At 42.2% G+C, this 27,011-nt stretch overlaps 1 protein-coding gene across 1 annotated transcript in view; it reads left to right on the forward strand.

The window, feature by feature from the left end:
- SLC34A2 (solute carrier family 34 member 2) overlaps positions 1–26,510 on the forward strand; it is a 36,952-nt gene extending 10,442 nt beyond the window's left edge. The window contains exons 2-13 of the mRNA XM_026685622.2: positions 3,717–3,828; positions 3,969–4,106; positions 5,506–5,634; positions 9,297–9,440; positions 9,942–10,053; positions 11,038–11,233; positions 12,979–13,074; positions 16,019–16,139; positions 17,401–17,568; positions 19,767–19,883; positions 20,248–20,372; positions 23,848–26,510. Of these exons, the coding sequence (XP_026541407.1) occupies positions 3,720–3,828; positions 3,969–4,106; positions 5,506–5,634; positions 9,297–9,440; positions 9,942–10,053; positions 11,038–11,233; positions 12,979–13,074; positions 16,019–16,139; positions 17,401–17,568; positions 19,767–19,883; positions 20,248–20,372; positions 23,848–24,414 (2,022 nt within the window). The 5' untranslated portion in view covers positions 3,717–3,719 and the 3' untranslated portion in view covers positions 24,415–26,510. The remainder of the gene's footprint in view (positions 1–3,716; positions 3,829–3,968; positions 4,107–5,505; positions 5,635–9,296; positions 9,441–9,941; positions 10,054–11,037; positions 11,234–12,978; positions 13,075–16,018; positions 16,140–17,400; positions 17,569–19,766; positions 19,884–20,247; positions 20,373–23,847) is intronic.
- The last annotated feature ends 501 nt before the right edge of the window (positions 26,511–27,011 follow it).

The raw sequence follows: 27,011 nt of genomic DNA on the forward strand, positions 1-27,011 counted from the left end.
GTAAGCGATTGACAAATCAAATCAAATAAATAAATAAATAAATAAAGAGGCGTGGAAAGTAAGGCCTGGCAGCCCAAAGAAGTTTTGCAACATTTTTTCCCGCACCGATCCATGAGTTCCTCATCGAGGGAACTCTTATCTCATTCCACCTCTTTGAATCTCCTTCCACAATTACTCAACTTATTTGTTCATCTGTCCCAAGAAACCCTGTGAACAGGAAACCCATCTCAATCATGAAAACACCCAGATCGAAGGGTTTATCAAATGCTCCAGCAATACACACAACTCCACAGGGTTGGTGTCCATTGGTAACTGCAGAGATCTTTTCTCCCCTGAAAAAGTCCATTTTGACAAGAACAGAATGATGATGGAAGACCATTTTCTTCTTCTTCTTCTTGCCATTGGATGGAAGAAGGTGGTCCTTGATGTACGACCACAATGGAACCCAAAATTTACGTGGCTGAGTGAGACATTTGTGAAGTGAGTGTCAGCGTTCCAGAAAAAACTCCACTCCAAACGAATAACTCCGAGACAGACATCCTTTCCAACGTTCTTTTTATTGGAGTAGTAAACTGGCACACCTGGGAAATCCCAATGTCAGGTTTCCAAGTGATGAAATCCATTTAAGAAGAAAAGAACAAAATCCATGTTCCAAGACAAATTCTTTTATTTAGGAAAGCATCAAATTGGCAAAGTCCATGGTAATTCTGGATCTGACACAACCCAGAATTACTCCACAATATTAAAAGTTAGAAACAACCTCCAAAAGTCACATTCTCCAATAAAAGTAATTCAACGTTGCTTGATGTCATAAATCTCAACCTCAAGGGAGCCGAAGCACGGACAGCTCGTTTTCTCATGGGAAGAAGAAGAATCACCTAGCCTAAACAACTCTCTCTATCTCCACTCCTCCCCCCCTTAGGAATGTGGCAAGCCCGAAACCCTCCCCCCACATGGCTGCCACAGAGAAAGTAAGAAAAATAATATATACTAAGCCTAACTAAAATGGCTACACATATGTCAGAATCTGAAAATTCCGGGTTTCCTTGCAATAAATAAAAACTACAAATCCACCCCCTGCACCCATCATCGCATCACATGCCCCAATCACCATCCATCCTAGCTTGATACGTTCTCTCACCCAGGTGCAGAAATAACATGGCCTTGACTTAGAAAAAGAATGCTATTGTGTCTAACCACATACACTCCAAGAAATTCCCCCCTCCCATTTTCCCAGGCTCAAGAAGGTGGCTGTGGAAGCGCCTGGTGCTAATATGGCTTCCAAAGCAGACAGTGAGTTTATGTCCCATCTTTTCCTGCTGCATTTGTTAAGGGAATCTCAGCGGTTGTTAAGTGAGTAACGCCATTGTTAAGTGAATCTGGCTTTTCCCATCAGCTTTGCTTTCGGAAGGTTGCAAAAGGGGATCATAAATGTATGATTACCATAAATATCATAAATCATAAAGGGGATCATAACAGTCATAAATGTAACTCACATGATTATGGGAGTGCTGCTGTGGTTGTAAGTGTGAACAATGGTCATAATTCCCTTTTACCAGTGCCGTTGTAACTTTGGATGGTCAGTAAATGAACTGTTATAAGTCAAGGATGACCTGTGCAGCCTCCAAGGGCAGAACTATGGGGAACACTTACCAATGGGTAAGAGGAAGAAAGGTGTAGCTGTTGGTTGTGTAGAACTGTCCCCCTTATCTATGAATGGTTACTGTCAGAAACTTAAAGAACGTTTAAAAAAAAACACATTGCTTTTCAAGCTCTGAAAGCTCACCTTCCTTAAAGAGCAATTTCTTCAGGACTGAAGACACTTCCACAACCTCCTCCCTCCCTCCATCTTACCATTCCACTTCAAGACAAATGAGACAACTGCTACTATATCCGTGTTGTTGGAAATGGTATGGAAATATCCTTCCATATTGACCCTTACAGGCCTCCATAGATGTCTCCCATCTGAGAATTAACTAACAGGTCTGTCCCTGCTTGGTTTTTCAAGCTGAGCCAAAGGCAGCCAAAACTCAAGTGACATCAATGATTCGTTAAAAACGGGGGCCTCCAAACTTGGCAACTTTAAGATTTGTGGACTTCAAGTCCCAGAATTCTGGAAGTTGAAGTCCATAAGTCTTAAAGTTGCCAAGATTGGAGACCCCTGATCAGAGTAATAGAATAATAGATTTGGAAGGAGCTTTCAGGTCTTCTACTCCAACCCTGTACTCAAGCAGGACACTGTTTCCCTTTCTGGATAAATGGTTGTCCAATCTCTTCTTAAAGACGTCCAGTGTGCAGATTCTCCAGTCTATGCAGATTCTCAGTCATCCAGCTCATGGTTGTTCCTATTTTCAAGAGGCGACTTTTCTTTGCTTTTCCCTGAAAACGTTTCACTTCTCATCCAAGAAGCTTCTTTAGTTCTGACCAAATGGTGGGGAACGGAAGGTTCAGGTCAACCTCCAAGGGGCCTCAACAACTCTCTCAAAGAATACAAATGACCAGCTATCTGCAAGAAATAGAAATCCTTCCATTCCCCACCATTCAGTCAGCACTGAAGAAGCTCCTTGGATGAGAAGCGAAACTTCTTCAAGGGAAAACAAAGAAAGTCCAGTTGCCTCTTGAAAAAAAGACCCCAGTGTTGGAGCATCCACAACTTCTGGAGGTAAGTTGTTCCATTCATTCATTGTTCTCACCATCAGGAAATTACTCCTTGATCCTAAGCCGGTTCGCTCCTTGATAGGTTTCCATCCCTTGCTGCTTTTTCCTTCCTGTTGCCAGCTCTGAGGTCTCATTTTGGTATTTTTGTGTTCAGACAACATCAGGGTCACCAGTTATAGCGGTAATGCTTTCATTAATAGATTGGCTATATGGCTTTATTGGTCCTTGCCCATAGCTCAACAAGGCAAGGAGCTACGGAATAATAGCTCGTTTGATGGAACGTTGTCCAGAAAGACTCTAGACTAGAGCAATGTATCTCAACCTTAGCAGTTTTAAAATTGCCCTCAGAGTTGAAGTCCAAACAAGGTTAGCTTCTTCTTTTTTTTTTTTAACCCTAACCCTAACTCTAACCCTAACCTAATAATTCATGTAATTGCTGCTGCAAGATTGGCCTATGCATAACAGGGGAAATGTAAAGAAACTCCAAGTGAAATAGAAGTAATCAGGAAAATTTGGATGTGCACAAAAATGGACAAATTGACAAAAGAATTACAAAATAAGGATGAATGGGATTATTACAAAGTATGGGATAAATTGTATTATTGGTTAGAAAAAAGGAAGGATCAGGATAATAAGAAATTAGTATATGTATATATTATATGCTATGTATATAGAATGTAAATATGTACTATTCTTATATGTGACTTAGCAATGTAAGACAACTATGTGGGTTAGGAGGATTGCACCATGTTCGTTGTTTTTTATGTTCTTTTTTTGTGTTTGTCTAATAAAAAAAATTAAAAATTAAAAAAAAACAATGTTAGCTTCTCAGGGAGACAACAAGCTAGTCCCATCTCGATACTAACCAGGCCTATCCCTGTTTAGCTTCCAGTCAGAAGAACCCAGCCAACGACTGCCACCTGCTTAGATACATCAGATGATGGCTTGCAACTAACCCAGTTGCTTTTAAGGAATGGAGGTCCATTTCTCCAAGCCTTGGAAATATGAGAGTGGAGCCTTCAATATTGATCTTTCTCTTCTGCCTCAATGTCTTGCAGGACATGGCTCCGTGGCCTGAACTGGAAGGCACAGACACCAATAAATATATTGAAGACCCTTCCTCAAAATCCAAGAAGACCATGTCTGACAACGAGAGGAAAGACACCAAAGGTAAAACTAAAGTGTATTCTTCTGATCTGTCCTCTCCTTTCTTCTGTATCTCCAATTACAAACCATTTTTTTTAAAAAAACTTCCACATCTCCCATTGGTGAACTGGTGATAATGTTGGCTTGCTTGTTTGGTCCATCAGACGGAGCCATTTCTATGGGGAATCAGGTGGAACTCTTGCCTGCATATTCCACCATTGCTTTGACCACTGAATCTGAAGAGGAAGAAGAAGATCCATGGAAGTTGCCAGAACTTCAGGATACCGGAATCCAGTGGTCAGGTGAGGCTCTTTCCTCAGAGAACTGATGGCCTTTGTTTGAGTTTCTCCAGGTTCTAAGAACTTCCATTTCAGTTCTTCTTGTGGAGTGTTACATATCTGGAGGTGAGGGGGGAATAGAAAAGAGTATTTGGATGGGTTTCGGTTTTGTTCTGGATGGCATGGTTTCTTCATTCATAACCTCAACCTTCTCTGTTTCGTTTCTTTGCTTTGAATACAAGTGGCGGAATGGAAGGACAAAATGGGGCATGGTGCACCACAAGAAATGATGACAGAGTAGTATGAAGTGATAACCTCTTCCTCCACATTTGATATTCTCTTAATTGAGTCTCAGTTAATGCAGAGCACCAAAAATTCTACATATCTTTATCTGTCTATCTATTTGTCCATCTGTTTCTCTCTCTCTCTCTCTCTCTCTCTCTCTCTCTCTCTCTCTCCCTCTCCCTCCCTCCTCCCCTCCCTCCCTCCCCCTCTCTCTGTGTGTGTCTATCTGTCTGTCTATCTATCTATATCTATCTGTCTATCTATCTATCTATCTATCTATCTATCTATCTATCTATCTATCTATCTATCTATCATCTTTCAATCTTATCTATCTGCCTGGATATATATTATTAATTAAAACATTTAAAATAAAACATTTTATTAATTTTATTGTGTTCAAAGGTCATGTATCAAAAGAGAAAATAAGTGTCTAGAAGAAAATAACAACCAATTTGAACTTTGATGTAATTTACAATATATAATAAATTCTTTATGAGGCCTGATACTGATTATGTACCTGATTTTTGGTATATCACATCATTTCTCTGTGTCTCTTTTTCTCTCTGTAGGTAGATGGTAGGTAGGTATGTAGGTAGATAGATAATAGATGATAAGATATAGATAGATAGATAGATAGATAGATAGATAGATAGATAGATAGATAGATAGATAGATAGATAGATAGATAATAGGGTTATGATGCTTATTTTCCTTTATGCCAGGATTTTCAAACTTCTAGCAGGAATAGCTACAAAACTTTTTTAAATGATTGAGAACCTAACATTTGGATTTACGGCATGTTTTCTGAAAGAGTTGGTGGAAATTTTCGTGTGTGTGTGTGTGTGTGTATTAAAAGAAATAGAATGAGATCTATCAATAAAGGAATCTAAACATGAAATGGTATTTTCTCTTTCAAAGTAAAGGGCCTTTTTAAAATAAGGCTGTTTTTAAAGCTCTGTTAAAAAAAGCTCCTTTTAGCTAAAGTTAAATTTTAATGATGAACACATTCCTTCTGGTTTATTATCCACAGGGATCACGATATCAGCCTTGACTCTATGAACTTATAGGTGAAATTTTTGAGATCTGAGACTTGTATTTGGTGCTAATTATACACAAACACTCGCTTTGTCTTTTGCAGAGCTTGATGGGAAACACAAAGCTCTTTATATTTTGCGAGGCATCGGAAAGTTTATTCTTCTGCTCGTATTGCTTTACTTTTTCGTTTGCTCCTTGGACGTGCTCAGCTCTGCCTTCCAATTAGTCGGAGGTAAGATAAGAATTTTATGATCTCTCTACCATGTTTCCCCAAAAAGTAGACCCTGTCTTATATTTTTTTTGCCACCAAAAAGGGCACTAGGTCTTATTTTTGGGGTATGCCATCCATTGCCTAACCTCACTTGTGCACGTCGCTCCCAGCCTCCTTTTTGCTATCAGAGGCCTTCAGGAACTTCTTCTTCTGAGGCCGGCAAGGCTTTCCTGAGAGTCTCTGCAGCTGATAACAATGCTCTGGATTGATCCAGAGCTTTGTTATCAGCTACAGCCTTCAGGAAAGCCTTGCCAGCCTTGCTGGCTGCAGAAAAAATGGGTTGGCAAGGCAGGTGTCGGGGTGTACGAGACCTGGCTGCAACTGTCCAAAGGTAAGTATTAGGGCAGCTCCACACATACCCCATCCCCACCCTAGCTTAATTTTTACCCATCCATTCTGGAGTGAGTAGGATCTTAATTAGGGCTTATTTTGGGGGCAGGGCTTATATTGGACGCACATGTAAAAATCAAGCTAGGACTTACTTTCAGGGTAGATCATATTTTGGGGGAAAACAGGGTATGTCTCTAACTCAGCTATCACAATGTACTTTATTTAAGGATACAGAAAGTCTTCTCGGCTTCATTTCTGCAGAATAAACATCCTAAGCATTGCAGCTCCAAATAAACCACCCTTCAAGACCAAGGAATGTGCAAATAAAGCTTTATCTACAACAAGCATCTATGGCAGTTCGAAAAGAATCAAAAATATTTCTGTTTTTAAGCCATTACATAATCAGAATTATTGGTACTATGGATAGGAAACTTAGATGGGGCTATGACAATTTTCTGTGGTCAGCTCGCCATGGCCAACTCATTGCAGGATAACTCGCCAACGGACAAGAGTTACACTAATATCAAAGAAATGGTGGAACAGAATCATTAAAGAAAGGGCAGAATGAAATCTGAATGATGAAAAGTTTTAACCATTCAGTCTTGAAGACTTTATAGGAAAGTCTTCTCCTTGCTACCCTGTCAATCACAGCTTCTTTCAGTTGTTAGATGTTCACCTTTGCATCAGTTTTGATGGTACTGAGCCAGCATGTTCTTTGCTTGCCCCTTCTTGTTCCACTAACCATTCCTGGCATCACTGACTTCTCCAATGAATTTGCACATGGCCAGATGGGGTTGACTTCTAGCGATGTGTCTGGCCTTCTACAATTCAGCACCTCTTTGTTGGTTGCTAGGACTGTCCATGGTGTACGAAATAATTTATGCCAGCAGCAGACTTCACAGGCGCCAATTCTTATCTGATCAGGCTTTCTTAGTGTCCAACGCTCACACCCAAACATCTCTCCTCGAAGGCAGTGTCAACAAGCTTTAAGGTGGGTGGACTTCAGTTCTCAGAAATCCCCAGCCAGGCTTGGATTCCATCCATGCTGAAGTTGCTGAGGTTGGTAAACACTGTTCTAAGAGGCTTCTGGCAGCCATAAGGTCGCACCCCGTTTAGTTTAGCAACACTTCGGTGAGTTAGACTGGGCTGAGAGAAGAGGCACGGGTCCAAGACATCCAAGGAAGCGCCCTAGCTGATGGGGGTCTTGAACCCGGGACTCCTCAGTCCTGAACAAACCTTCTAATCACAACTTGGATTGCTTGGTCTTGATCTTTCATTTGGAAAACCTGATTTAACTAGGGGAAGATTTCTTTTAACTGGCTTATGTGCAAGGAAATGCATTTATCTAAAACAGATCAATTCCCCAGTAAGAACATCTTTATAGCTTCATCAAGCCACTGATGAAGGGTAGATCCTCATGATTGTTATTTTGACCCCAAAGTGTGGAAGACTTGAGTAGGTGCACCAAAGTCCCTAGAGGTCTATGGAGGTTCTCAATCCTCCAGGCCCTGGTTGTCACAAAGGAGTTTTTTTTAAAAAAAAACAACAACAGCTGGACCTTCTGATTTTTTTAAAAAAGACTTTTCCAAGAAGCTTCTTCGGTTCTGACCCATTCCCCACCAGTTAGTCAGAACTGAAGAAGCGAAACGTCTTAAAGAAAACTCAAAAAGTCCAGTTGCCTTCAAAATGAAAGCATCTTTGGGAGGAATAAGCAAAACACACCATAGGATATGTTTTATGCCCTGGCATCCTTGCTCTCTCTTGTTGCTAAACCTCACCCAGGTGGACTATCCCAAGGAAACCGGAATAACATAAATCAATGTTGATCTATGTTGATTTCAATAAGGTAGGTTTAATATTTGACCGGGCCAAACACGGAAACTTGAACAGAAATTTCCCAGGCTGGTTTATAACAAATCAATCAAGGTATAGTCACTTTGAATACACCAGGATATTTTATTTCCTAAGTTTCTTCCAGACTGAGCTGCCATTTAGGAGATTAGCTGTCAATTGACTCACTACTCTTACTATTTCTTCCCATTTGACACCCTTAAAAGACACTGTATGTATGAGCATTAATATCTCAAAGGGAGATGAGGCTGGCTAAACTCAGTTTTCCTGGGCTCGCTTAGTTGAACACAGTAAGCCTCTGAGGCCCACTGGTCATAAGAGCTGTCAATCACATAGGGGTATTCTGGGTGTGATGTGGAAGAAACCTGTTTGTTTCCTTCAACCTGCATTGTTGTAACTATTTGTAGGTAGCTGCCAATCTAGGATTTAATCTCTTACCCAAACTAATCTCTTGATCTAGTGTCTTAAGTATTTGGTAATGAACACTGTGATGGAGAACATCTTATCCATGAGATTCAATAGACAGAACACCTTTCACAGACACTTGAAATAGGTAGATCGGTGTATACACCCATATGCAAAAAACTGTGGGAACCACAGTAATCTTCATCTCAGTTAAGGAAACAAGTTCCCTTCCCTACAAATCTTGCATGCTATGAAGACAGGTATTGTAGCTAAATACCATTTAAGGGACCTTTTTCACATTTTTGAATGACTGGTGGAATAATGTTGTTGGTATTCATTGTTGGAATGTTTTTCTGTGCAAAAACTTACAGTAGTATTCTACCAGTAGATGGCAGTATTTACAAGTGTGGATCTATGGTATATACTCTATGCTCTTTTGTTCTAAGTAGAATTTCCTATTTCCTGTTACAGTTAAATACAGTAGCTGAGCAGTAAAGCACACGGTGACTGTTGCTTTGTTTGATCTGTGTGGTGCTTTATAGAAACAAAATTTCTAAAATGTCCTATATGCTATGGCTCACACCCTGTGAGGTGCATCAGATCCTCCCCAGATATTGTTCTTCTTGTTATGGAGGTTCTAGTATTATGAAGGTTATTTAAAGCTGTAATGGTCCATTTACGACTATAATTGAGGCTAAAATTTATGTTGCTAAGCGAAACATTTGTTAAGTGAATTTGAGGCACTCATTTAAGTTAATAACCCAGTTGTTAAATAAATCTGGTTTCCCCACGGACATTGATGATTATAAGGTTGCAAAAGGGGATCACATTACCCCTAGGACACTGTAACCGTCATAAATAGGAATCAGTCGTCAAACATCCAAATTTTGAACATGGAGAGACTGCAACAGTCATAAGTGTGGTAAATGGGCATAAGTCACTTTTTTTCAGAGCCGTTGAAACTTTGAAACTTTAAGCCGTTGAAACTAAATGAACTGTTGCAAGTCAAGGACTACCTATAAGTTTTATTCCTACAGGCAAAGCAGCCGGAGACATTTTCAAGGATGGTTCTGTCTTATCAAATCCCGTGGCGGGCCTGGTCATTGGCGTTCTGGTGACCGTGATGGTGCAAAGTTCTAGCACGTCTTCCTCTATCATTGTCAGCATGGTGTCTTCTTCACGTGAGTCCACCATATAACAGATTTTGGATTTTAATCACTTCTTTGGAGAGTTTGACAGCCACAAAATAAGGAAATAACAAGACAGCAGCCCACTCAGAAATAGCTTGTCATACAATGATGGCAATGGTGGGATTCAATTTTTTTTTTACTACTGGTTCTGTGGACATGGCTTGGTGGGCATGGCAGGGGAAGGATATACTGCAAAATTTCCATTCCCTCCCCACCCACTAACCTGTTTTCCAGCTCTGTTCTCCTTTATAAAACTAAGGTTTTATAAAAGTGGTACTAATACTTCATGTGAATTTGATTCTATGCCTCTGTTTATACAAGCTTTTATCTTTTGTATAAACTCTGTTCATACAAAAATTTGGTAGAAAGGAATTGGGGGAACTGGAACGAGGTACCCTTCCATGCACTGAAAGCACTCATGTATGAGCCAATAGTTCTCATTCGTAACCTTTTCACCTGTAATCATTATTATATATATATTTATTTTTGCAGTGCTGAGTGTTAAGCATGCTATCCCGATCATCATGGGAGCCAATATTGGGACTTCGGTTACAAACACCATTGTGGCACTTATGCAGGCTGGAGACCGGAATGAATTTAGAAGGTATCACATTCTTATCTTAACACATGCAATAAGGGTTAATAATGCAGTGGTGGGATTCAAATTATTTACTACCGGTTCTATGGGCGTGGCTTGGTGGGCACAGCATGGCTTGGTGTGTGTGGCTTGGTGGGCGTGGCAAGGGAAGGATACTGTAAAATCTCCATTCCCTCCCCACTCCTGGGGGAAGGTCACTGCAAAATCCCATTCCCTCCCCACCCCACTAACCTGCTTTCCAGCTCCGTTCTCCTGTGCAGGGCAACCAAAGAAGACCCAGCCAATCAGCTGGGACTCAATGGGAGGCAGAGAAGAGATGGGGTTGGTGTGGCCAGTCAGAGGTGGTTATTTGCCGGTTCTCCAAACTACTCAAAAGTTCCGCTAACGGTTCTCCAGAACCGGTCCGAACTGCCTGAATACCACCTCTGTAATAATGTCACTGCCAAGAAAGGCAACTCAAGAAATACACACACACACACACACACACACACACACACACAACTCTTCAGCTTGATAGAAGCTACATTCAGATAGGAGCCATCACAAACTCAGAATCCAATCTAAATTTGGGAAGCTTTTTATTTAAAAATAATCACCATTAATTCAATTTGACCAGAGTGGCATGGTGGGCCTTAGACGTGAAATCACTCACCTCCCACTCAGAAGTTTGGGAGTTCAATCCTAGGCAGCGACAAATGTTTCTCTTTCAGGCCGCAAAGAGAAAATATCTGCTGTGAACTCTGGGTAGGAGTCAGGAAGGGCGTCCAGCCAGTAAATGCTCAGCTCCATTCAGTTGCACTATCTACACCCCAAATAAAGGGATTAAAGGGTCATTATTTTATTCCAGAAAATCCATGAAGCAAGGAATATAGAAAGGCAGAATCAGGAAGCAACCCTTCTTTGAAGAAAAAGAATATATTATTATTTTTATGTTTTTGGTTGTCTTTCTACTGAACTTCTTCTGATTGTACTCTGTTTGTTTGTTTCCAGGGCCTTTGCTGGCGCCACTGTCCACGATTTCTTTAACTGGCTTTCTGTGTTTGTCCTATTGCCCATCGAAGTTGCCTCTCAGTACCTCTTCCACCTGACGAGTCTTATCGTGGACTCGTTCCAGCTGGAAAGTGGGGAAAATGCCCCCGAATTGCTAAAAGTCATCACAGATCCCTTCACAAAACTCATCATCCAGGTAAATTCTTCCCTTGTTGATTTAATCTTTGCTAGAACAGGTTACTCAGACCTCTCTTTGTCCTTCACTAATGCAATGCTAGGAATGAAAAAAAGCCACTCCTTAACATCCAGGGAGCTTCTCAGTCCTCCAGGTCATGGTTGTCCCAAGGTTGTCCTTTTTCAAGAGGCAACTGGACTTCCTTTATTTTTCCTTGAAGAGGTTTCACTTCTCATTCAAGAAGCTTTTTCAGTTCTGATTGAATGGTGGGAAATGAAAGGACACCTCCAAGTGGCCTCAACAACTCTCAGAGAGAGTACTAATGACCAGAGGACTGCAAGGAATATAAATCCTTCCGTTCTCCCCCATTCAGTCAGAACTGAAGAAGCTTCTCTCATGAGAAGTGAAAAGTCTTCAAGGAAAAACCAAGAAAGTCCAATTGCTTCTTGAAAAAGCACCTTTGGGACTCCGTGAATGTTATGAATTTTATTGTTGAGAAACAACAAAACTGGAAAGAATGTGCAAACAGCTGTCTTTCCAACCTCAGGATCCCAACTAAGTCTTTACCCATATAAATCTCTTTAGATTCTTGATACCTAATGTCAGACTCGTTGGACATCTTGTTTGATCTTTCAGAAAATTAAAACTTTATACTCAAGATAACTAGTATCATTGCCTCATGGTTATTTCAGCCTTACGAACTTCTTATTGAAAAAAAATCTTTCTGGAATTTGTTTTTCACATTCTTCCTTCTCCTTTGAAAGGTTGGAAGAATTATGCTGATTCTAATACAACTCCCATTAATCTAACACTATTATCCTTGTTCCCTGCTGGCAACCCTATTTTTTATTTTTATTTTTTGGTACAGGATACATTTCGTTCTGTGCTGGGCACCCAGAGGAGCCAAATTAATACTTGGGGAGGGGGAAACAACAGCACAAGAGCAGCTTCTTCTATTGAAATATCCCAATACCTGTTTTGTAAACCTGGATTCAGGGCTGGGATTCCAAATTTTTTCTACTGGTTCTATGAGAGCATGATTTGAGCATGCTTTGCATGCGCCTTGTGTGTCCGCAGCATTCAAACACCACCCTCTGTCAACGCTGATAAGCTGAGCTGGTTTTTAGCTCGGCTGAGGCATGGCAATCCACTCTACTGCATGAATCAGCTGAGGTAAAAACCAAGGCAATATAGGACAGGATGGGGAGCAGATGGGCGGGGCCAACAAGAGGTAGTATTTGCAGGTTCTTCAAACGACTTAAAAATTTTCTCTACCGGTACGTCCGAACCGGTCCGAACCGGCTGAACACCACCTCTGACTGGATTCAAAGTCCATTCTAATCTTCCAAGCTTGTCCCGAAAATCAGAATAAACGTTAAACAACAACAAAAACTTTTTTTGGTCACGATAGAGCAGGGGTCTCCCAATCCCCCTTGCCCATGTCCTCTTTGGAAATGGGGCGCACAAATGCACATGCATGCGGTTCAAACTACAGTCGAATTGTGTGTGCTGGCTCACTGCTCGCACAAATCTAGCTGTACATGCACACCAGCTCTCCTCTCTCATAGTCCGATAGTTGCCAAGATCCTTTTGTAATAAGTTCCATTTTTATTTTGATGTCGTGTTAGCTTTTCAAACCCAGTGAGTCATATTGGGGGTTGGCCATTTGGAAGATGAAAGGCAAGAGAACGCCAATCAGAAGTAACGTGCGTTCTTCAATTGACCCAATTAATTGGGGTTTCCATTTTGCTTCCTTCGATTCACAGCTCGATAAATCGGTCATCAATGCCATCGCTACGGGAGACGAGTCAGCAAAAAACAGAAGTCTGGTGAAAGTTTGGTGCAAAACTAAAACGACCATGGTGAGTGTTGAGTTAAAGGGATCATTTGATGCAGATAAGAGGCTGGCTTATCATAGAATTAGTCACTTTTCTCTTTGATAGCTAATCATTAAAGGAAGAGGGGTGATAATGTGTGATAATTTTCTAGGTATACATTCTTTTAGGAAATCCAGACTGGGGTTGTGTTTATTGCTTTGGAAAGAGTTTATATTACAGTGGAATATCATTCAGGTAATCCTTGACTTACAAACAGTTCATTCAGGGAATGCTCAAAGTTACAACGGGACTGAAGAAACTTCATGACAGTTTTTCACACTTATGACCTTTGCAGCATGCCCATGGTCACGTGATCAAAATTCAGAGGCCTGGTGACTGGTTCAGATTTATGGTGGTTCTATTGATCCCCTTTTGTGACCTTCTGACAAGCGCAAGCCATGGGGAAGACAGATTCGCTTAATGACTGGGTTGCTAATGTATTGATTGCAGGGATTCGCTTAAGAACCGAGGCAAGGCAAGGCAGTAAAAGGGGGCAAAAACTTACTTTAACAAATGCCTCACTTAACAACAGAAATTCTGGACTTGATTGCGGCTGTAAGTCAAGGACTACCTGTACTGAACTTTGATCTCCTTGACTCTGAATATACGCATAAATATATCCAGCTTGAATCATGCTGAAAATTATAAAAATTCAAAGAGTAGAAAAGCCAGGAGGAGGAGGAGGACTGTGGGGTCCTTGGTGCTCTCTGAGCTTGTTTGTTTTCTTGCAGATGTTTCATGACCCTATTAGGTAACTTTATCAGTGCTAGAAGGAAGTGGGATTTGCAGGGGGAGGGGGAGGAGGAGGAGGACTCTGGGGTCGTTGGTGCTCTGTGAGCTTGGCTGTTTTCTTGCAGACATTTCATGACCCAACATCATCAGTGAGCTGACCCAGAAACAAGCTGAATGTCACTTCACTTCTGCAATTAAAAACCTCCTTCCAAGCAGCTGCTTCTTGGCTTTTCAATTTAAAGTAACAGCATCTTGTTTTCCCCCCCTCTTCTTTGCCAAGTGATCCGTGGGCTGAAAAGTGAGCCCTGATCAATCTCATGTCCTGTGGCTTTGAGGTGCTGGACCAGGGAAGAGGTCGGTTCTTCTTTTTTGATTGAGTTCTTGTGTTCTTCAATGCGTGCACTAATTCTTCTGTTGGTTTGTCCGATGTATGTGAATGTATGTAAACACATACAAACTGCTATCTACACGCACTTTCACACCACCACCCAGCACAGATCAATTCTGTAGCCGAGACACTCATCTCCAGAACAAAATGCTTAGCCGACGAACAACACCTAAAAACCGAACTACACACTCTCACTAACGTACTAACAGCCAATGGATTCCAAAGAAAGAAGATTGCCCACCTAATCCAAAAACAAACCCCAACCAAAATCCAAGACAGAGAACAAGAGAATGGCAAAGCCCTCCTCCTATATATAAAAGGCACTACAGACAAAATCAGCAAGATCCTCCAAAAACACAACATTAAGACAGCATTCTGCACAAACAGAAAAATATCCACCATCCTAAGAAACCCTAAAGACAGAATCGAGTTAGAAAACCAAGGAGTATACGAAATCCCATGCACCGCCTGTCCCACTACATACATCGGACAAACCAACAGAAGAATTAGTGCACGCATCGAAGAACACAAGAACTCAATCAAAAAAGAAGAACCAACCTCTTCCCTGGTCCAGCACCTCAAAGCCACAGGACATGAGATTGACTTTAAAAATACCAGAACTATCGCCAAAACTGAACACTTCAACAACAGAATAATCAGAGAAGCCATAGAGATAGAAAAACACCCACACAGCATGAATAAACGAGATGATACCTCCCGCCTACCAGCCATTTGGAAACCCACCCTCATTAACAAATGAGTACCTAACATGAAGAATGACACCAGACCCACACCCACGAGGGCCACACAAGATGCTACCACCACACTTCCACGTAGAAAGCAGAATCACACCCACACAGATGATGAGACACGACCACGGACCAGAAGCCGTACCGCAGCTGCATCACTACCCGCTTCAAACCCCTCCGACCCATAGATGAAGCGAACTGACGCCCACCATGAAGATGTGGCACGACCACGAACGTGAAGCCAAACAACAGGATCACAGCTCACCAGCTCAAATCCCCCAGCAACTAAGACTAACCTGAGCACAACCAAGCCCCCACCTAAACAGAACATACCCCCAGCCAATCAGAACACAGCCAAGCCCCCAACCAATGAGAACACACCCCCACCCAATCAGAACACAGCCAAGCCCCCACCCAGTCAAGTCACACCCCCACTGGCAGTTAAAAGGAAGAAGCAGCTGCAAGCTCACATTACTCCGAGAAGCACAAAGCCGAAGACACAAGCCTGAAGATGACGAATGAGATTTCGTCGAAACGTCAGCAAGATACTTCCAATTTTATGCGGGAGAAAACCCGAATAACCAAAGATCCACATACAAATACCCGTGAAAATCTCAGAAAATATACATACATACACACACACACACACACACATACACACACAGTATCTAGCTATATCTAGCTATATCTATATCTATTTATCTATCTATCATCTATCTCTATATATCTATGTATATTGGCATAATTAGAAATTAAAAAGGGGATAAACAATGGAAAATTATAGTTTAATATAAATTTGTGAATTGTTATTAGAACTATAGAGATGGACACAAAAATAACATATTGTAGCATTGAATAATCAAGATTGATAATTTAACAAAAAAGGTTTGTCAACTATAATTAAACAAGAGAAATATTGTCATATTTGTATCAAAAGGTAAGACACTACGGAACCACACTGTTCACACAACGATATTTTTGTTGTAAAATTGATTGCAAAAAGAAAAAAGAAAGAAAGAAAAGACTGGGTTTGATCGAGCTGTTTTATGTCAATACCTAGATTGCACTGAATACGACCATCCCAGCATCCGAAAACTGCACGTCTTCAGACCTTTGCTGGACCAGCGAAAACATGACCTGGACTGCCAAAAACTTGTCGGACACACAGTATCTTGAAAAATGTAAGGAAAGAGGTTGCCTCAGCCTTCTCTGAAGATATCAGATCTGTTTTTAAAACAAGAGATGGCCAGATGTTACGCTAGGAAAATGTCAGGTTGGAGAGAGAGGGCTATAATCTGAGAAATGTTGCTTGCTTGGGATTAAGAAGAAGAAGGTGGCAGCCATCCTGTTAGAACAGGGGTCCCCAAACTTGGCAACTTTAAGACTTGTGGACTTCAACTCCCAGAATTCCTCAGTTAGCAAAGCTGAGTTGAAGTCCACAAGTCTTAAAGTTGCCAAGTTTGGGGACCCCTGTGTTGGAAGGTCAAGTAGATCACTGGTGGGCTTTGGGTGGTGGCCAAAGGTCCTCCTGAAGTAGGAGCAGATCCTAAACATCCTCCATTTGTAACCACAAGCAGCAGGTTCCTTTTAGGACAGGGGTTCCCAACCTGGGGTGCGAGACGATATTCCAGGGGGGTGAGAAAAGTCCAGGTAAATAATAGGATATTGGCTATATGTTGGCATTTTTATTTTCTTTTGCAATGGATTAACTTTGTTTTCATTTTAGAGTTAAGTATCGTTATTTAGTGGCCGTCACATACATAGCTGGAAAGATTCAATCCTACCATATATTTAACGCGTTCAGTAGTTCCTAAAGTCTAAATGTCAGGGGGTGCGAGATTCGAGTGAAATTTCTTTAGGGGTGCGGGGCAAAAAACAGGTTGGGAACCACTGTTTTAGGAGATACAAAATGGGCCATATGACCAGCAATACCACTATTAAAGATCTCCTGTTTAAGGCGATTACCTCAAATCTGCCTCATAATTGTGCTGACTCCAGTTGCAGAATGCAATTCCATACACTGTTCTCCAGGGTGGGATTCCACCAGTATAACAACCAGTTTGTTTCTGGCCTCTGGAGAGCCTCTGGAGCCCAGGGAGACTGTTTTTCACCCTCCCAGAGGCTCAAGAAAAGCCTCCAGAGCCCAGGGAGGGTGAAAATGCTCCTCCTGCCATGGTGCAGGAGGCCAATTAGGCCATGCCCACCATAGCCACGCTCACCCAGCAACTGGGCAGAGAACCGGTTGCTAATTCTTTTGAAGCCCACCCCTGGGTTCCTATCAAGGATTTCTGCAAGATCTGGATCCCAAAAGTCGAGATAAAAATACCAGCGGAGTGTTGTGATTGTACAGCAGCCATCTTGACTTTCAACCCCAACCGTCAACTTTTTGGCTTCAACGTGACATAAGTTGCATAGCACTTGTTGATTTTTCTCCTTCTGTAGGCAAGCACATTTTTGTAGAATCGCAGCTCAAGGATCTGGCCATTGGTCTCATCCTGCTCGCTCTCTCTTTGTTGGTCCTGTGCACTTGCTTGGTATTGATCGTCAAACTGCTGAACTCGGTCCTTAAAGGACAAGTCGCAAATGTCATCAAGAAAACACTCAATACTGGTAAGTATTTCTTCTGGGGGGTTTTCTTTTCTTTACTTTCCTTCTTCGGTATCTAATTTTTTTATTAAGGTTTTCAACAGAAAGAGAAAAGCAAGGGAATATAAAGAGAGGAAGGGAGGGGGGAAAAGCAAAAAGTGCAAGAAACAAAACAAAGGTTGAACCAAAATTGTAAAAACAAAAAGTGCAAAAATAGTTTTAAAAAAGATAATTAAAATGTAGCTTCATAGCAGTTATAAGGTCAAAAGTACTTCTTTGGGATGGGATGGGATGGGATGGGATGGGATGGAATGGAGTGGAGTGGAATAGAGTAGAATAGAATATAAGTAGAGTAGAGTAGAATAGAGTAAAGTAGAGTAGAGTAGAGTAGAGTAGAGTAGAGTAGAGTAGAGTAGAGTAGAAAGAGTAAAGTACAGTAGAATAGAATATGAGTATAGTAGACTATAGAGTAGAGTAGAGTGAGCAGAAAGAGTAGAGTAGAATAAAATATAAGTAGAGTAGAGTAGAATATAGAGTAGAGTATGAAATAGAGTAGAATAGAATAGAATAGAATAGAATAGAATAGAATAGAATAGAATAGAATAGAATAGAATAGAATAGAATAGAATACTTTATTGGCCAAGTGTGATTGGACACACAAGGAATTTGTCTTCGTGTAAATGACATGAAGTGCTGATACCGCTTTATAAGGCCTTGGTACGAACACACTTGGAATGCTTCATCCAGCTTTGGTCATTGCAAAGTAAAAAAGATGTTGAGACTCTGGAAAGAGTACAGAGAAGAGCAACGAAGGTGATTAGGGGACTGGAGGCCAAAACATCTGAACAACGGTTGGAGGAATGGGATATATAGAGCCTAGTGAAGAGAAGGACCAGGGGAAACATGATAACAGTGTTCCAATATTTGAGGGGCTGTCAGAGAAAAGAAAGGGACAACCTATTTTCCAAAAACACCCAAAAGCCAAACAAGGAACAATGGATGGAAATAGATCAAGGAGAGATTTACACCTAGAACTGAGGAGAAATTCTCTGACAATGAGAACAATCAACCAAAGCTTGCCTCCAGACGTTGTGGGTGCTTCATCAATTGAGGCTTTCAAGAAGAGATTGGACAGCCACTTGTCAGAACTGGTATAGGGTCTCCTGCTTGAGCAGGGTGTTGGACTAGATGACCGACAAGGTCCCTTCCAATTCTGTTGTTGTTGTTAGTGCCTTCCTGTCCTCTACCATCTTCTGGAGTCCATTTAAGCTCACGCCAACTACTTCAGTGACTCCATCCAGCCCCCTCCTTCTCTGCTGTCCCTTTCTTCTTTTGCCCTCAACCATTCCCAGCATTTGGCTCTTCTCCAGGGAGTCCTTCCTTCTCATGAGGTGGCCTGTCAGGGCTCCAACAAATCCACCCTCATTCAAATCAGAAGTCTCTAGCTGCATCTCACAGAAAAGTAAATTGATTTATTAGGAGTGGCCATGTTGACGTAAGCTGGATGCAGTGGGACACATCCATCTCCAAGAGTCATCCATCATGCTCTCCAATAACCTCCTTATGCTCTGACAACTTTGGGCTACCAGGGTGATTATCTAGGCATTCAAGGAATGCCTTGTTTCCCCCCACTCCCTTTTTCTGGCAGCTAAAAAGACCAAAGGAGTATCTTTTTAGTTGACAGTGGCCAAAGTCTTTGAGTTTCATCTTCAGGATCTGGCCTTCTAAAGAGAAGCCAGGGTTGATCTCTTCTAGGACTGACCGGTTGGATCGCCTTGCAGTCCAAGGGACTCGCAGGAGTCTTCTCCTCCAACCCCAGAGTTCAAAGGCCTCCATTCTTTGGCGCTGAGCCTTTCTAACTCTATTATTATTCTATTCTTATCTATTCTCCAAAGCACCTGAAGACAAGGCCAGAAGCAACGGATGGAAACTAATCGAGAGAAGCAACCTAGAACTAAGGAGAAATTTCCTGACAGTTAGAACAATTGACCAGTGGAATGGCTCATGTCCAAAAGTTGTGGTTGCTCCAACACTGGAAGTTTTTAAGAAGAGATTGGCCAACCATTTATCTGAAATGGTATAGGGCTTCCTGCCAAACAGGAGGTTGGATTAGAAGACCTCCAAGACCCCTTCCAACTCTGTTATAAATATTTAAGACAAAGGATTGGATAGAACAGAATATGCTGCATAAATCTAGCATCTCTTATGTCTCTCTTTTCCAGATTTTCCATTTCCGTTTTCTTGGGTAACTGGTTATCTGGCCATGCTCGTAGGAGCTGGGATGACCTTCATTGTTCAAAGCAGTTCGGTGTTCACCTCGGCTATCACTCCTCTTGTTGGTAAGAGCTTTATGTATATATGTAACATAAAGGGCTTTTGGTTATTCTTTTTTGTGTGTGCGCATTTAAAAAAAAGTAGAATCTCTCATTCAGTCATTTGCTGGATTGATCTACCACCAATTTGCTTTGACTGTTAGTAGTTCAGATTCTTGCAGGGATCTTAAGCTTGCAAATAAACCCTTACCTTCATTTGAACTGCCTGGATTTCCCGATTTCCCCACAGTAGCAAAACATCCTACTCTGATTCAGAATTGTGGACTATGGGAAAGACACTTGCTCAACGGATGAAATATTTTGAACTCTTAATGGCATTGTATAAAATTACATTCAAACGATGCAATTCCTCCTGTTTTCTTCCCATCAGGAATTGGGGTTATAAGTATAGAACGGGCCTACCCCCTAACCTTGGGATCAAATATTGGGACAACCACAACAGCTATTCTAGCTGCAATGGCCAGCCCGGGAAACCGACTGAAATATTCCTTACAGGTGAGTCCTTTTTGATATTCAAAAGCCTGTTGAAAGAACAGATAGTTCAGCTAAAAATTACTCGCTTCTTGCGGGGTTTTGCTTTGTCTTCAGCCGTGACCATTTGCTTTAAGGTCTAAAAACACCATCCTTCGTTTGTTCTTTCAAGCCAAGGGTTTAATCGTGGTTCCCACATCCAGTTCAGAAAAGAAGCAGAAGCTCTTGGTGGCTACTTTAGCTACCAAACCCAAAAACTCAGCTTGTAGTAAGTGGGAGTAAGGGGATCTGGGGTTAGAATCAGAAGAGAGAAGAAAGCACAACAGTGCAGCTCTGTCATGCACATAAACTAACACACGGTAGTGTTTTGTAATACCTGTCCTTAGTGGTAGGTTGTTATTAAAAGTTGGAATTGTGGGCATCTTAGAGTTGGATAAGAACTTGAAGATCTTGGAGTAGAATGCCTCCAAAGTCTCTTCCTGTTCTAGGATTCTAGCCCAGCCCTACGCTCAGGGGAGACATCCTCCAACCATCCCAAGCAAAATGGCTGTCCAACCTTTGTTTGACAAAGTCTACTGTGATGATTTCCTTGGTTTCTGGGAGCAGGATGTGCCCCAGGGGTGGGACTCAAATTTTTTAACAACCGGTTCTGTGGGTGTGGCTTAGTTGGTGGGTGTGGGTTGGTGGTCATGCGACTGGGTGGGCATGGCTTGGTGGTCATGTTACTGGCTGGGCATGGCCAACTCAATATCATCGAGGCACGCATCTCCTCACCTGGCCTCTCATGACTGTGGGGATGCTGCAACAGTCGTATGTGTGAAAAATGGTCATGTCACTTTTTTCAGTTCCATTGTAACTTTGAATGGTCACTCCACACAAGCAAAGTACCAGCAAAGGAGGGGGGAAAAACTCCAGAGAAGTTCCTGAGACAGGAAGTCTAGTCCTGCCAAGAGTGTAATAAGGGTTAACAGGATTAATCCTTACAGGATTAGGCCAGTAATTTCTTCTAACAATTGGTTCTCCGAACTGCTTAGAATGTTAACAACCGGTTCTAGTGAATAGGTGCGAACCTGTAGAATCCCACCCCTGATGTGCCCCTGCTTCATAGATCTCTCAACCCCCTTGGATCTCCCTCTCTGAAGCTTCCATCTATTGGATCTTGCTCTCCCTGTGGACATGGTGGAGAATAAATCCACCTCCTCTTTCCTGCGATGGCCTTCAAAGTTGGAAAGATAGCTATCATCTTCTCCGGCTAGCCGTTCCCTTCTTCGACAGATGATCCTCCTTCAGTTTTATCTGATGAAAGCCAATACCTACCATTTCATTCTGAATTCGGATTTGATTTCAGAGCAAACTGCCTCAGCACTCGTGTGCCTAAGGCAGAGGACAAAATGTAAACGATCCGATTCGTGAAATTAAACTCGCAAAAGCTATCATGGTCAGATCATGGTAGAGATTGGATCCGAACTCTTCTCCTGGAAGAGACAGCTCACATTCCCCAAGCTTTCACTTTAACTGGATACTTTAGGGTGGGAAAGGCAGGGGTGTCAGCTGTGCCTCCATTTGAAATCCAAGAAAGAAACCCTTAGACTCCGTTAAAATAGAGAAAAGTACTTTTACTGGATTTGAAGTAATAGCAACGAAAAGAAAGCAAGATCTGAGGCAAATAGGCACCGTAATTACACATTGAAAGTTATCCCAAGTCCCCTCCCCCAGTAGTTCAAACTGGGCATCCAATCTGAGGTGTGTATGATGTCATGTGGGGTACATCTTCAGGTGGTGTCTCACACATCTGGTATGCCAAGACAGTTGACCTTGGCCTAGAAAAGATAAGTGGATGCAGTTGCACAGAAAGCAGGAAAGCGTCTCCCCTTTTTCAGTTCACACAACTTAGTCCTCCAGCACGCTCCCCATCCTCAACACCAAATTATCCCACCCCCCATTCCCATGGGAACCGGCATGAGTCAAGCAGTAAAAGATGTCAGGAACTGTTCTTGGAGGCTTTAAAACATGCTGGTCCTTGAGACTTACGTATTCTAAGTATACACAGATTATTATTTGGCGATGAAAACTACCGTGTGAACCGATCAACCATCGGGTATTACCAGTTTTTAACTGCCACGTGAGCTGTTAGAGATTTTCTTTGGTGTGGCTCCTTTTCCTTTGAATTGGGAAATGTGTCGGAGACTGACTCTGAGGGAGAGGAGGAATAGCCGACAGGGAGTGGAAGTGTGGCTCCAGAGGTTGTGGGGGAGGCTGGGGAAGGGCAGAGGCCAGCTGAGCACTCAGAGGAGGACCCAGGCCCATCCACTCTTCGTCCTAGGACACGCAGGGAGGAGAGGATAAGGGAGAGGTGTGGTCTCCTCGGGAGGAGAGGGCCTTGATCCTCTTCATGGGCTGCAGCTGTGACAACTGGATAAGAGGACAGACATGTGTACTGGCGAGTGCTGGAAGCAAAGCATGGAAATATCTCTAGTTTATGGTTCCTCTCTGAGTTTGGCATCCTTCCCAGTGTGTGTTCTGTTATCTGTGGACGTCCTCCAGCCCTTATCTTGCTTGGTTTCTGTTGCTTTTTTACTCTTTATAATTTAAAAGGCATTTCCTCCTTCTGGTAACTGCTTGTGTGGGAGTTTTTTTGTCTCCCGTCAAGGATATTTGGAGCTTGGAAGCAAAGAGAAGGAATAAAAGGGGCTTCATCTGTTTTTTGTGACTGTGTTTATTTTGTCATCACAGATGGTCTTAATAAGTCAGATAGTAGATAAGAACAGTGGTGGGATTCAAAAATTATGGGATGCAAACATATAACAGGTTTGACTACATGTAACTGATTTCTTGTGCAAAGAGGAGGTTAGTTTTAGCCTGTCCAATCAATTTTCCTCTTGAATTCTCTTTGTTGTGTTAAGTACAATTGTGTTAAGACTCAGGTTTTTTATTGGAAAGGTAAACTGAGGCAGAATGTAGGGCCAGATTTGGCTATTACCAACCCACAAGCTCAGAGAACAAACTTCCATCCTCAACCTTTTATGCTTCCAATTCAAGCTCTGATTTCACCGTGTTTCTAACATGTTGTCCAATGGTGGGATTCAAAAATGTTTTTACTACTGGTTCTGTGGTCATGGCTTGGGTGTGGCTTGGTAGGCGTGGCGGGGCAAGGATACCGCAAAATCCCCATTCCCTCCCCACTCCACTAACCTGCTTTCCAGCTCCATTCTCCTGGGCAGAGCAACCAAAGAAGACCCAGCCAATCAGCTGGGACTCAATGGGAGGCAGAATACAGATGGGGCGGGGCCAGTCAGAGGTGGGATTTGCTGCTTCTCCGAACTACTCAAAATTTCCACTACCGGTTCTCTAGAACCGGTCAGAACCGGCTGAATCTCACCTCTGGATAAGAGGTTTCAGGGTCAGAAAAGAAAACAAGAGATAATTGTTTGGTATGTACACGTGATGCACTGTCTTGATGTTCCTCTGACATCTCCTTTGAACTGTGTTTTGTTTCCAGATCGCTTTGTGCCATTTCTTTTTCAATATCTCGGGGATCATCCTCTGGTATCCGCTTCCTTTTATGCGTATCCCCATTCGCTTGTCAAAATCTCTGGGGAACATCACCGCCAAGTACAGATGGTTCGCCATTTTCTACCTCCTCTCCTGCTTCTTCTTGGTCCCCTTGGCTGTGTTTGGCCTTTCGGTGGCTGGTTGGCCCTACCTGGTTGGGGTTGCTGTCCCCGTCTTCGTGGGCTTGATCTTTGTGGTCACCATCAACCTCCTGCAGAAGAAGAAGCCACACTTGCTCCCGGAGAAGCTCCAGAGTTGGGATTTCCTTCCTCGGTGGATGCATTCCTTGCGGCCCTGGGACAAAGTCATCACCAGCGCAGGCATGGCCTGTGGCCGGTATTGCTGCTGCTGCTGCAAACGTTGTCGAAACAAGGAGGCCGCCCCGAGCGAAGATGCGAAGCACACGAAAACAATGGAAGTTCACGAGAACCCCGTCTCGCTGGCTGATGAAGAGAACTGTCTTTCCAAGGCCACGAAAGCAGAGCAAGCGGACTTGAGCACCACAGCGTTGTAGCAGACAGCGGGTGGGGGAAGACGCTGAGAATGGAGGTCCGAGGACAGAACATTTGAGGGGCCTGCCTACAGCGGGAGACGGGGAACGCGGGCCAGTGACTTGCACTCAGTGAGAAGATTGAACCAGGGATGGGTAGCAATAGTTGTCAGGAGCCTTTAAGTCGTGTCTACGTCTCACGATGCGCCTAAATCATCAGTAAGGTCAAGGCCTTATCTCACATCTGGTCAAGACAGGGGACAATCAAAGTCCTGTACTTGTCTCCAGACCTAAGGAAGGCCTGCAGACAAGTACTCCGCTTGCTTTTTTTTAATAGAGATCAATGGACCAACTGTGCTTCGGCCCATCACTGCTAAAACTCTCTCATTTGCAGTCCTGTAGAAGTCCGATCTACTCCGCGTTCTTTAGCGTCAGCAAACCCACAAGGAGGACATCTAGCCATGAGCTACATCGTATCATATATTACCAATTGGATCAGGTTTTCAGCAAAAACTTTCAAACTGTGTTCCCTCAATCCGATGTTTTGGAGAGCTCAGGCCTATGCCATTGTAACAAAATGTGTAATATAGTGTGCACCACCCAGATCTCTTCAACCAAATGGATTTCCTCAAACCTTCAAGAAGTGCCGGTTGAGGTGTGCGTTAAAGAAATTATCTCTCTGTGTATTTTAGTACTGCAGGTTCTGTGGTTTGTGCAATCTATGACCTTCCTAAAGCACTTGTCTTTTTTTCGGACCTAAATTATTTGAAGGCTGAATTGAGAGAACAATTGTTGAAGAATTGAGCTGCTATATCTCCGTAGTATATGCAGGAATGGCCATTTTTTATTTATAGACACAAGATAGTGAGGAAGAAGAGGGTACAGCATGGCATTCACAAGATTTTCTCCTCCTGACAAGATTAAATTATGTCAATAATGTGTTTTTAAGAAGTGAAATGCCCTAAATATATACCCCGTATTCCAGAAGCATTAACTCACAGAATGAGTCCCAAAACTGGATGAGAGATACCCTATTGCTCTTACACACAACTTTTTTACCTCTGTTGTTGGGTGTGAGGGTGTCTGATTATGTTCACCTGCTTTGTAAATGGATCTAGGACACCTCACCATAGCCGGCTCGCCACGGCGAACTCACTGTGGACTAAGTCGCCATCGCCAACTCGCCATGGGACAAGAGTTACACTTATATCAAAGAAATGATAGAATGAAGTCATTAGAGAAAATACGTCAAAGGAAGGACAAAATTAAATGTGAATGACAAAAATGAAACCATTTTTAAATAATTAAATTGAATTGTTGAATCATCCTGTGGCGAGGACTGTGGCAAGTTGGCCACGGTGCACTGGCCACACTGAGTGGTCCGATTCCATGGTAAACAATAGTTTCTTGACATGTAGTAGCATTATATAAACCAGCCTTCAGATCAAAGAGAGCAATGTGTAGAATAAGTTTTGCCCCATATTTGGAGAAACCCTTTTAACTCTTTTAACTTGGGTATTCGGAACACATTTTAGATAGAAGATGTTGCAATTCGTAACTTTTGGTGGCATGTGGAAATAACACCTCAACGTTTTTGTTTCACGTCTCTGAGAAGCCTTGCCAGTCAACCAGGTTGAAACCTGGATACCGAGATGATTGTAAGCCCACACTGCTGAAAAGAAAATTAGCATTTTGCTTCAAGGTAAAGTATTATGTCACCAAGATCAAAAAGAGAACTAATTCATATCTTGAGATGTGCTCTATTACAGTTTCATGTTCCTTGCATCCTGTTATTACCCGTTCTGTTTATTGCCTCGTGGGCTGGTTTTTCCAACAGCTGATAATGTATCCATCATTTTCCTCATGATGCCATTTATTGCAAAGCTATCTACATTTCTTGGAATGTACTACTATAAAGAATTTTATCTAGATGCAGATATAGAATTGTACTTACTTGGAAATCCAAGTCAAAATGCACATACTTGAATCTCTTTTATCAGAATTGTTGAGGCTTTAAAAGGGCTCAGCTTTGGTAGGAAATACAGCCTGGAAGTCTATATAATGACCTTAGTATTTGCTGGCTAAAAATATCAAGAAGACTACAAGGCAAATTCAGCTTTTTTTAAAAAAACTCTGATAGGTTACAGTGGAGAAATTGTGTCTTCCGTTTAATGCTCCGGATATCTGAAATTTAAAAGTGCTGAAATATGCATTTCTTGGAAAGCAGAAGAAGTGATCCTGCACCCCAATCTCGTGCAAGTTTACTCAGAGGCAAATTCCCTGTGATTTCACCCAAAATAACTTTGAATTGAAAAGCAGTTTGGGTGTGGATATTTGTACTGGGAAGAGAACACTTTGTACAAATGCTTGGATCTTCAGGGCTCAAAGTGCAGTTAAGAAAAGCACAAGATTTAACCAACTTAGAAAGGATAGAAAAGATCTGTAGATATTTGGGTGGTTAAGATGTTGGCTTGTTCTCCGGGCTTACTGTTTTGCTTCCAAATGTTTAATTACTGGGCTAAAGTGGCATCCTCAACGAGACTATGGTTGAAGTGTCTTGTTTTGGTTCTTCTCCGCTTTTATGGACCTCATGTGGTCAAGTGGTCAGTGGGTCATTGACC

The sequence above is a fragment of the Notechis scutatus genome, chromosome 4, assembly GCF_049901735.1.
Source record: "Notechis scutatus isolate UNSWTSFEM ecotype Mainland chromosome 4, rNotScu1.2, whole genome shotgun sequence".
NCBI classification, from domain to species: domain Eukaryota; kingdom Metazoa; phylum Chordata; class Lepidosauria; order Squamata; family Elapidae; genus Notechis; species Notechis scutatus.